Consider the following 11,635-nt stretch of genomic DNA (forward strand, 5'->3'; position numbering starts at 1 on the left):
GAGGAGTACTGAATGTACCATGGACTGCCAAGAAAACAAGCAGATTCATCTGATAGAGGGTTAAACCAGGCTGCTCCTTGGAGGCAAGGATGCTGGGGCTTCGTCTGACATACTTTGGCCATGTTGTAAGGAGAGAGAGGTCCTTGGAAAGGGACATCATGCTTGGGAGGGTGGAGGGAAGGCGCAGAAGGGGAAGACCCTCTATGAGGTGGATTGATTCAGTGACTAGGGTAATCGGGATGGGTGTGTCAGAGGCAGTGTGGTTGGCAGAGGATAGAGCAGGGTTTAGGGCTGTTGTACATAGGGTCGCTATGAGTGGCAAGTGACTCTACGTCACATAACAACAAATAGGCCCCTATAGAGGTAGGCATGTGGAGACAGAGAGTGGGGTGGAGCTCCCTGATTAAAACAAGCTTGGAAGGAGGAGTGGCATCCACTTCCATAATAGCTTGCCTCCGGAAACCCTATGAACCTGGAGAAAGGATAAAAGGCACCCAAGCATTGAGGCCTCTCCTTCATAGGGTCGCTATGAGCAGCCTGCGACTCGACGGCACTTAACATATAGAAATGTCAACTTTTCATTTTAAATAATTTGTCATAATTTAAAAAAAAAATAACAAGCCACCATCAGTATTTTATTACATTTTAATGACACAAATGTCGTTATAGTTATCATGTCACATACAACTCATAGCAGTTCCATGTACTATGGATTTGAACTTTGCCCTCTTCTGTGCCATCCTCATTACCTGATATGCTTAAGCCCATGGATGCAGTGATTCTGTCAATCCATCTTGCTTAAGGCTTTCCTCCTTTTGCATAAACTTTTCAAGCCTGATGTCCTTTTCTAAAGCGCAGCCTCTCCTATAACGTGCCCAAAGAATATGGGGCAAAGCTTTGCCATCCTTGTCTCCAAGGAGCACTTGAGCTGCACTTTTTCCAAGACGTGTTTGAACTTTTGGTAGTTAGTGCTCTTCCCCCACACCACAACTCAAAGGTATTGATTCTTCTGCTATCCTTATTCACTGTTTAGACCTTGGAAGCAAAGCAAGAGATTGAAAAGACCATAGCTTGAATCAGGGACTTGTTAGGACTCGTTCTCCTAAGAGGCTTTCCCCTCTTCGTCCTTTTATAGACCAGAAATTTGTCAACAGATTTTAAATTGGCCAACCCATAATTTACTCAAAGTCACCAAAGAATATTTTATAGCATTGATTCGGGACCCAAGTACCTTGAGTTTTTGCTATGCCTCTAAACTTTATACCAAACCTTAAGACTCTTTCTTTTTAGTTCAAGATGTTTTGACTAAATATTAATAAAAAAATGTTTAAATCAGAACTTGACGAACATAAATTTTTAGTCCTGATAGCTTCCAGAATACACCTTATGAGTAATTAGTTGTTTTAATATTCAAAATGGCAGGTAGACTTTTGCAGTTAACATTTTCCCTCAATTTACATCTTTATGAAGCTATTTTATTTGTGATAGTATCCTTTAACATTTTTACAAATGAAGTTTGCTTAATTCATCAGAGCTGTACTCCTACACAAAAGATATTAACCACGGGGCCTTCTCTATAATTCTTATCAGACTTCCATTTTCCCCAGTTCAAAATGTAACTGTGGTAAATATTTGATTCTTTAATAAATTACTAGGAACATGTTTTAATGTTTAAACTGTAATAATTTTCAGTTTTATTTTGCAATACTTCTTTCTTGTGTCTGAATCTGTAATACTAATTTTTAAAAAGATTAAAAAAATGATTCTTCAGGCTGTTTTTCTGGTGCAGGGCCCGTAATTTATGTTATGTTGCTGATATGTGCAGTTTTTATTAGACTGTAACTTCATTTTCTGTTATTGATATATTACATAATACATATCATACACGTTATTAATAGATTGCATGTAACAATAATAAATAGGGTTTTTCCTTACAGACAAAACAAGATGAAAGATGATATATTAGCGTGAAAACAAGATTAAAGATGGTCTGTAATGCCTGCTTTTCACCTCCTTCAAAAAGATGGTTTCCAACGCTCTCCAAAAGTCCCCAAATTAATGTGCTAACCTCTAAAGCCCACAGCTCTAAACGGGTCCTTCAAAATTGGTCCGCCAAAGACTGCTTTTCTCTTCCTTCCACCAGAGGCGCTAGTTCTTTTTGAAATAGAAATGGAACGAGAATAAACCGGTGCCGGCGAGTTGCCGGAAGAAAGACCAAGGGTTAAAAACCACCTCAAGGAGCAAAGATCAATATTTGATTCTCAAGGAGAGCCTTAAGCTTACAAATTTCCCAAAATAAGAAGGTGACAATTCCCTAATGAGATGCCGAGGCTGGGGGGGGGGGCTCAGAGCCGACTTTCAGGGACCACTCGTCTCGCAACTAACAGACAGGAAGGGAAGCGACGACGACCGGAAGTGGAAGTGTGCCCGGGGCGGGTGGGCGGCCCGGTCCCAGCACGCGTGCGCAGTGAGCTCGGGGCGCAGCGCTCCTGCGCGGCTGGGCGGGGCCGCGGTGACGCTAAGAGCGTGGGCCGGCACTCTCACGGATTGGGTTCCGCCCTCGCGGTCAGTCGCGGACGCTGTAGGACTAGCGCCCGAAGAGATCTTTCCCAGAGTTCTCTGCGCCGTGAAGAAGCGGCTCCCGGAGACTGGGGGCATTTTGTGTTGGTTGGAGCCGGAAGAACAAGATGGCGGCGGCGGCGGCGGAGTGACAGGCTTCATCCGGGCGGGAGCTGGCGGCAGTGGTGGCAGCGGTAGTGCCGCCCTCACACAACGCGCCTTTTCCATACTGCGACGAGTCGCCGCGAAAGCGAAGCAGCGGCAGCCGCTCAGAAGCAAGTGGCCCCGTCTAGTGAACTGCGAGAACCATCCCAGAAGCTGCGGCCTGGCAGAAAAAGAACCGTGACTTGAGTGGCGGCGGTCAGGTGGCCCTGGGCCGACTGTGTGCCCTGTGACGCCGACGAAGGGCCTTCGGGTCTGGGGGGTGTTTTTCCCCCCCCCTCCGTTTCGTCCGCCCTCCTCCGCAGCCTTGCTCCGTGGACCAGCCCCGGGGGCCCCCGTTCTCCCCTCGTAGGTGTTGGGGCTTGGCCCCAGCCCTCCATCTTCGTTTCTCACCATGGCGAGCAGCAGCGGCTCCAAGGCCGAATTCATTGTCGGAGGGAAATACAAACTGGTCCGCAAGATCGGGTCTGGATCCTTCGGGGACATCTACCTGGCCATCAACATCACCAACGGCGAGGTGAGCCCTTGGGGCGGCGGGGTGCGCGGTCATCGGCCTTTCCCGGACCCCCTCCCCCAGCCAGCGCGCCGCGGAGCCCGCCCGGGGAGCCTCCCCCGCTGTCCCCTAAAAAGGCGAAGGAAGGGGGGAGGCCGGGCCGCCCGACAAGTGCCCCCTTAGTGGAACTTTGCTGTGTTGGGGGGGTGGTTGGGGCCGCGCGGAGCTCGGCGTCCTGGGGGGCAGGCCGGGATGGCGGTTCCGACGGCCGCCCCTCGCGGCCTCGCGCGCCCCTTCCCCGCGTCCCCAGGGCCGCCGATGCCATCGCCCGTTGTGTCCCCCCCGCAGGAAGTGGCCGTGAAGCTGGAGTCGCAGAAGGCCCGGCATCCGCAGCTGCGGAAGGAGAGCACGCTCTATAAGATCCTCCAAGGCGGGGTCGGCATCCCGCACATACGGTAAGCGCCGCCCGCCCGCGGGGGCGGCCCGGGGCCCGCACGAGCCGCCCGGCTGGGGCCGCCGCCGGAGCGCACGGGGGAAATGGCTGCTCTTTTGTTGTGGTTTTTTTTTTTTTTGTTGTTCCAACATGTCTTCCTCCTCCGCTCAGAAAATGGCGGAGCGACGTGACTCAACCCGGTTTTCCTGCGCGTTCCCTGGGCGCGGGTTCACCGGTCACGCTTCCTCGGTTCCCCCGGGCGCTCCCCGGGGGGTTAGAGCCGGGAGCGGAGCCGCCGGAGGCCGCGGGGGCTTCGCGGGGGTGCGAGGAAGCGGGTGGTGTGATGACAGCTGGCGTGTCGTCCAATCGGGCTCTGCACGGTCGTTCCTGTTCCTCCTGACGGCAGTCGTTACTCAATTTCTCCATCGGTGGTTACGTTTGCTGCTTTTTAGTCTGTGTGCTAGATTAGGATGGGCTCCAGCAAGGAGAGTTGGGAACAGTCGCCACTGTGCCGAAAGGTATTCACATCAAGGGTGTGAAAAGAAAGGTTGTCACTTAACGACGTAAATCGTTTTAAACCTGTGGAGTTATTGTGCCAGGAACACTTCGCATCAGGGAGATGATGGAATTTTTTGCAAAAAGTAGATGCAGATACTTGCTAAGAGATAACCTGATTTAAAAAAAAAAATCACCAAAATTAAACCATGAGCATTTTAAGTTCTCTTAAGTCATTAACTTTAAAGACTTTGAGCGTAGTTTTCACTCGGATATCAATGATCCTCTTAGAATAAGGGCAGAAATAGTTAAAATGCATTAATTTTCCAAAGAAATCAATGGTAGCCAGAGAATTCAGTGAACCAGTCTTTATCTGTAGGCTCTTTATTACATTTTGATTCCTCAAATCGTTAATTAAGGACTAGATTTGCATAAATTCATGATATGTGAAACACCTAAAGTAATGGTGGTCTGAAAATTCTGGTTGCTAATAAGCATTTTTAATGGGGAAGTTGAGTACGTTGTTGGTGACCAAAGTAAATTAAAATTCCAGATTTTATGAGGTAAAGATTAATGTAAAATGATTCCCATCTTTGGGGGAAAGAAAACCTTATGTTTGGCAAAGGAATTTGTTGTTGTGGAAAAATGAAAATCTTTACTTTTAAAATGGTTACACTTTTGAATCCACCAGCTACTATGCTGGAGAAGGAGGGACAATCTCCTCTGTACCAGTTAGATCAGATTTGAAGGTGCACACACTAAAAATTTAAAAAAAAACAAAACCTTACACTTAAGAATTCTGATACAAGACAGGATTTATTTCTAATAGAATAGTACTAAAACAGACTGGAATTGTGATTTTTGACAAGCTTACAGAAAAGCTGTATTTTCATTCATTATTGCACATTTCATATTTTGCTACGTTTTGAAGTGCATTTTAATTTTTTACTATAGACTTTATAAAAGATTTTTACATCATGTTAAGTACTTTTACCATTCCAGTTGTTGTTAACTCTACTAATGATCATCTTGTGTTGGATTCATATTTGAATGGGGCACTGTAGACTATTTTAGTATTTTATATCACAGGATGTATTCATGTGACCCTCTATGAGATGGATTGATTCGGTGACTGTGGTAATTGGGATGGGCGTGTCAGAGGCATTGCGGTTGGCACAGGATAGAGCAGGGTTTAGGGCTGTTGTGCATAGGGTCGCTATGAGTCGGAAATGACTCGATGGCACATAACAACACAACAACAGATCAGATGCTTCAGTCGCAACTGACTTGAAAATATCAGAGATAATTAGGATGGCACAGGATAGTGCAAAGTTCAGATTCCTTGCTGCGTAGTCAACTCAGCAGCATCTAACAACAATAGTCTTAACAAAATGAAGGAGCTCTGGTGGTGTACTGCATTCATTACATGTTGTATGATAACCAAAAGGCACACAGTTGCAGTACACTAAATGAGAAAGTCTTCTCCCATAAAGCTATACAGTCTTTGAAACCAGATTGAGTTTGATACAAGTCAGAATTGACTCTGATGATGTTTGTTTTTATTTCTATGATAAGAGGAGTGAAGAGAGTTACGGTGCTTTTAAAAACAAAATGTTGGTGGGGTGTAAAGATAGATTAACCTGGTTTTTGAGTTAGTGCTTCCTGGGAGAGAGAAGATGGGATTTCAGGATCTGGCTTTAAGGAATAAAGCTTGGTGAACTGGTTAGAGAGGGCATCCAAGAATACAGTCTGGCATCTGGGAGTAGTCTTGTTATGGCTGAAATATGTAAACTAGATGATGGTAAAGGTTAAAAATGCGTGTTTTTACGAGTGGTAAGGTCAAGTACATAGAAACAAAAGTAGTTAATTGACTTCTGTACAGTCAAATATGTTTGTTTGTGCCATGGAGTCTGATCCTCCGGTGGGTTTTCAGAGGCAGTTAATCTCTCACGGGAGGAGATTGACCATCTCGAACTGCCTGCAGTTTGAATTGCAGCACAGCTTCTTGCTACTATGCCACCAGAACTTCCTACAGTCATATATAAGAAAACTTCTTCCTCTAAAATGTACAGATAAGGTGTGCATAAATTTTCTTTATATGAATGACAACATCTTGTCTCAATTCCCTGCCATTTCTGCATCACCTACAATACAGGCATACCTTATTTTAGTGTGTCTCACTAGTAACAAGGTTTTTAGGGGTTTTGTGGTTTTTGCTTTTTACACGGATTAAAGGTTTGTGGCAACCCTTTATTAAGTAAGTCTGTTGACACAAATTTTCCAACAGCTTGCAGTCACTTCTTGAAAGCCAGAGTCACTCAAATCTTACAGTGACCCTGCAGGACAGAGCAGAACTGCCTCTAATTTCAAGACTAAATCTTAGTAGGGCAAAAAGTTTCATCTTTCAAAGTCTCTTGGACTTACTTAGTTTGGTTTGTACCACCCTGCTGCTGAATGCTTTGACTCCTGTGTCACCAGTGTTTAATAGACTACCAAAACTCCTGTCATCAATTTGGCTCATGATGATCCTGTATCAAGTTTCTAAGGCTGTAAATCTTTACAGGAAGAGACTACCAGTATTTCATTCTTGGGTAGTTTGTGAAAGTGAACCTACTACCTCTAGTTAGCAGCCCAACACATAGTGCTATTTGCCACCGAGGGTTTTTAATATGCTACAAAATCGTATAAATATGACTTTGCTTGTTTTTGTGTCCTGTCTAGTTGGAGCTAACTCAAAACTGACCTTCCAGTGGGTTTTCAAAGATAGTAAATTGCACGGGAGGTGATGGCTTATCTTTTTCCTGGGGAGCACCCTGGTAGATTTAAACTGTGCATTTAGGTTGGCAGCACAGCACGCTGAGCCACCTGAGCTACCGAAATACAGCTTGTTTGTACTGGGAAACAAAAATTAGGATGATTTGTTTTATTGCGATATTTGCCTTATTTTGGCTTAGACCCAAATTCACAGTTTCTCCAAGATTTGCCTGCCTCTACGTACATGACCAGCTACTTGCTCTGGAATTGTCAACTCGTGACAATCCTGTGTGTGTCAGAAAATAACTGTTCTTTTTAGGATTTTCAGTGGCTGATATTTTGGAAATACCCAGGTCTTCCAGAAGACCTCTAAGTAGACTTGAAGTCCCAACCTTTAGATTAGCAGCCTTGAACTGTTTGTATATGCTTACGTCTTTACTTGGTAAATGTTGCATTAGTATTTTATTATTAAGTGCTGTTTTAGAAGTTTAGATACTGATTTTATCTGTTTGGTTGTTTATTCTAATTAACAAAATTTAGGGGAGGGACATACTTGTTTACAAAGGAGCTTTGATAGAACAAATAGTTCAGCTGCACAACTGTCAGCATAAAGATGGGGAGGATTTAAGCCACCTCAGCAGCTTCACTGATGAAAAACTGAGATCTTTTACTCTCTGCAACCGTCTTCTCTACAGATTTTTTGTTTATAGGGTTTATTTTAAGATATCTTAAAATAAGGATTGGCCTTAATGACAGAACTTCCTGTACCGTAAAGTGTAATTGAGGAGTCTGTTGGTGGACAGTGAATAAGGAGTTGAGCTGTGAACCCAAAAACAGGTATTGAGTCCATCAGCTGCTCTGTGATTTACTGCCCCTGAAAACCCACTAGAAAATCAGCTACTGGTTGTTTCCGACTGAACAGCAAACATCATCATTGACAACACAGTGGTGCGGACCAAAGGGCAGGTGGTTTAAACTCATCAGCTGCTCTGACTCCACTAGCTGTGGGAGCCGAATGTGGCAGTCTGATTCCATAAAAATTTATGTCAGTGGAAACTATATAGGGCAGTTCTTTTCCCTCATAGGGTTGCTATTAGTTGAAATTGGTCTGCAGTGGGTTGATTTGGTTCTTACAGCTAAATAGGAAGGCATTACATTGAGTCTTAAAGAATGAGAGGCAGCATCCAGCCTGTAGGTAGTTTGAGACATTAAAATTCTTCTGACCTGTGAATTGACATCTGGGAGGTCATGGAATATTGGTGTATTTCTTTTACAACAACTCTTTGTACTACTATTCCAAATTGGATTAATGCATTCTTCAAAGAAGCAAATCTGGAAAAGACACTATATAACTAACTGGTGTTGGCCAGATGTTGACAGTTTGAACTCAGACCATCACCTGTGTGAGTCCTTTGGCTCTATAATTTCCTCTTTAAAATAAAGGAGTTTTGCTAAGTTAGTGATTTTCTCGAGTAAGGAAGAAACAGAAAGGTTTAGGGTTTTCTACCCTGCTACAGGATCAATAGTCATTTCCCATTTGATTTTACACACTGTCTGGGTAAGGTTGGTCACTGCCCTCCTTGGTCTGATGATAGCTATACCTAGAAAGCCTGTTACAGAGTTTAGCATGTCTTTATAAGAGGACATTGCCCATTTTTCTCTTTTGGGATGGCTGGTGGATTTGAACTTCTGACTTTTAGCTAACAGTTAAGCATGTAAGGCATTATGTCACCAGACCTGCTTGCTTAGACTAGGCATTTAGATGGGAATCATTTCACAGAATTGGCATGTGGAAATCATTTATAAAAAAGATAAGGTGAGGCATAGGAGAGTTTTTATGGTCTTCTGTCTATAAATGTTCATCCCTATCACTAGTCCCTCTTCTCTAGAAGATGTATATAGAGCATTACACTAGGGAGTTTTGGTACCTAAGTGATAAAGGAATTCTGGACTACCAACCCAAAGTAACATGGTTCAGATCTACAAGCTGCTCCACAGAAGGAAAGAAGAGCAGTCGCGTGCTGTATGATTTACTGCTTATAAAAACCCACTGGAGGGTCAGCTTTGAGTTCTGACTTGTCATTGAGTTGAGTTAATCTTTAATCTTGATTGTTAAAAACAACTGGAATTTTAATCTTTGCTTTTTGATACTAATGTTAACAGAAAATAAAAGTGGCATTTGATTAGGTCCACTCTTTATTAGAGAAATGCATCATAGATCACTGGATATGTAAGACATGATTTTTAAAAAATCATTGAGTAACTGAATTGAATTTAAGGTGTTTGTGGCTTTCTAGTTATGAACTAATGTAGTAATATGTTCTCAAACTAGAGTCCTAATTCTCTGTTTTTTTTTATTATTATTCTGTTGTGAGCCATTTTTCCTTTTATGTCAAGATCAGATCATATCTTCTCAAACATACCCCACCCTTTTGCATTTAATGCTGGAGAGCTATGATTTTGCCTTCTTTTATGATATATTTGGCCACATTGAAAAAGGTCAGGTGGAGAAAAGGATACTCAAGTCAGCTTTATTTGGCCTTTTGTGATCAAACTTACCTTAGTTCTCTCTCACGTGCACACATTGTCCCAGTTTTCATCCCACCATTTGGTCCCTGACACTTGGACATAGCATCTGGGGATGTAGTATATACCTGACTCTTGAGTTGATTATGACTCTCCATTGGACCAACCCTCTTTGCCCCTTAGAGTGACTGATTAATTCAAACTGCCAGCCTTTGGTTAGCAGCCCAGTGCAGTGCATAACCTACCACATGACCAGCACTTACGAAAATTTATTTCTTGATATTTTACTTTGCCAAGTTAAGGTGTAGCTTTCTTTATAATGTTTAACACACTCCCCAACAGAAGGGCCCTTCTGTAAATTTAAGCAACCTATTGTTTGCACTGTTTAACTAGGATGCTTATAATTCATAGAATTCTTAATTCTCTTTTCAATCTGGGGATTTCAGGATAAGAACTTTACCTGTATTTTAAATTGACATAAATATTTGTGAATCATGGTAAAATATGTTGCTTTTTTCATAGACTTTACAAATCATTTTGCTTCAACGTTTATTTAATCTGTACCTAATGTATCATTTAGTTTCTCATGATTGACGTGTTCTCAGTAGGGAGCTTTAATCCCAAGAATATCCAAAACGAAACTAGAGCATTTAAGGCAGACATTATAAAATGATTAAAGTTTTGTCATATCTTGTAGTCTGTTTAACAGAAGAGTTTAAAGTTTAAATACCTAATGGTTCTTTTTCCTATTATCTCTAGTCAGATGATATGTTTTCTTAAAGTCAGTATTAAAACAAAACATTGTTTATATATGTTTGTAAAACATGTTTTATATATCAGAATGTTTTATATTAAAACACAGAATTATCTGATTTCTGACTAGAACTTTTAAAAACTGGTAGGTTTATATGTGCATGTACTTTTAGGTCAGTTTTGAGAAATAAATATACTCCTGGAACCCACACTCCCATTAAGATAAGGAATACTGATTTGCCCAGTGCAAGATACAATTTAGCAATCTGCTTATCACCACAAAATACCCTATAGGACTACTCTCTCGTGGCTGAGCTCTTCTCTTTACGGTCTTTTTTTGAAGAACTATAACATTGCCTTTAATTTGTGATTAACCTATGGAGTGTGTGGTGACCTTTTTAATGGGGACTTTGGAAGTGCTATCAAAATGTTGACTTGGACAGTATATTCTAGTATGATACAGAAGAAAATGGAAAGAACATTCCATGAGTCAGGATTTTGTTTGTGAAATTCTGTAATATGCAATGTCACCTTTTATTTATAAAAGCGATTTTTGTAAGACCAACTAAGTCTTGAGAGGATTTTTTATTGCATTATGGAAATTGATAAAATTGGGATAGAAAGAAGATGCCCATTTTATTCTTTGGTGCAGTTGTAACTTGTTTTGCCTTCTAAATATGTATCATTGTTAGGTACATTCAAGTAATTTTTGACACATAGTGACCTCAAGTGACAATGTAGAACAGTTCCATCGAGATTTCTTTTGTGTAAGATGGAAGCAGATTTGCCAGATCTTTCTCCCTGGGAGCTTGTAGTTTAAATAGTCAACCTTTTGATTAGCAGTAGAGCTCTTTAACTATTGCACCCTTTTAAGTGTTATTTTATTGATTGATAGTATTCATGTGTACTATTTTGAAGGGGTAGTAGAATTCTCTGTCAAGATTTACTTTTTCCCCTGTCTCACATGCACATGCATTGCATATATATACTCTTAATTGTCACAATTTTCTGTGAATTTAGATTTCCATAAAGGGTGATTTGTTGATTAATTTGCGTACTGACGCACATCTAATAATGTGATTTGAACTGGTATTGCATTTTGCCTTGCTCCTCAAACTTTGCTGCCCACTGGATCACAAGAAGTCCTGTTGGCATAATGACTATGAGCTTGACTGCCAGCAAAAAGTCTGCATTTTGAACCAAACAGCTGCTTCTGGGGACAAGTATGTGACAGTATCCTTGGAAATGCTATGGGACATTTTTACTCTGTCTTTTAAAGCTTCTGTGAATTGGAATCAGCTCAATAATAGTAAAGGACTTTTTGGCTTTTGAATCACTCTAAAAATTAGCACCTGGCTCCAAACCCTAGGTTGGTTTGTTGTTTTTTAAAATTAAATTTTATTAATTTTAATGAACATTTACAGAGATTTTGGGTTTCCATTCATTCATTGTTGCACTGT

At 41.9% G+C, this 11,635-nt stretch overlaps 1 protein-coding gene across 4 annotated transcripts in view; it reads left to right on the top strand.

Moving 5' to 3' along the window:
• Positions 1-3,000: 3,000 nt before the first annotated feature.
• Positions 3,001-11,635, top strand: part of CSNK1A1 (casein kinase 1, alpha 1) — a 43,449-nt gene continuing 34,814 nt past the window's right edge. For 2 of the 4 annotated variants that reach the window (XM_006893708.1, XM_006893707.1), the window contains exons 1-2: positions 3,116-3,238; positions 3,563-3,669. In XM_006893708.1, coding sequence (XP_006893770.1) covers positions 3,116-3,238; positions 3,563-3,669 — 230 coding nt within the window. Of the gene's footprint in view, positions 3,239-3,537; positions 3,670-11,635 lie in introns of those variants that run through there. The other 2 variants (XM_006893709.1, XM_006893710.1) reach the window with 2 other exon arrangements.

This window comes from Elephantulus edwardii, unplaced genomic scaffold, assembly GCF_000299155.1.
Source record: "Elephantulus edwardii isolate Elephantulus edwardi_28Jun2011 unplaced genomic scaffold, EleEdw1.0 scaffold00130, whole genome shotgun sequence".
NCBI lineage: Eukaryota > Metazoa > Chordata > Mammalia > Macroscelidea > Macroscelididae > Elephantulus > Elephantulus edwardii.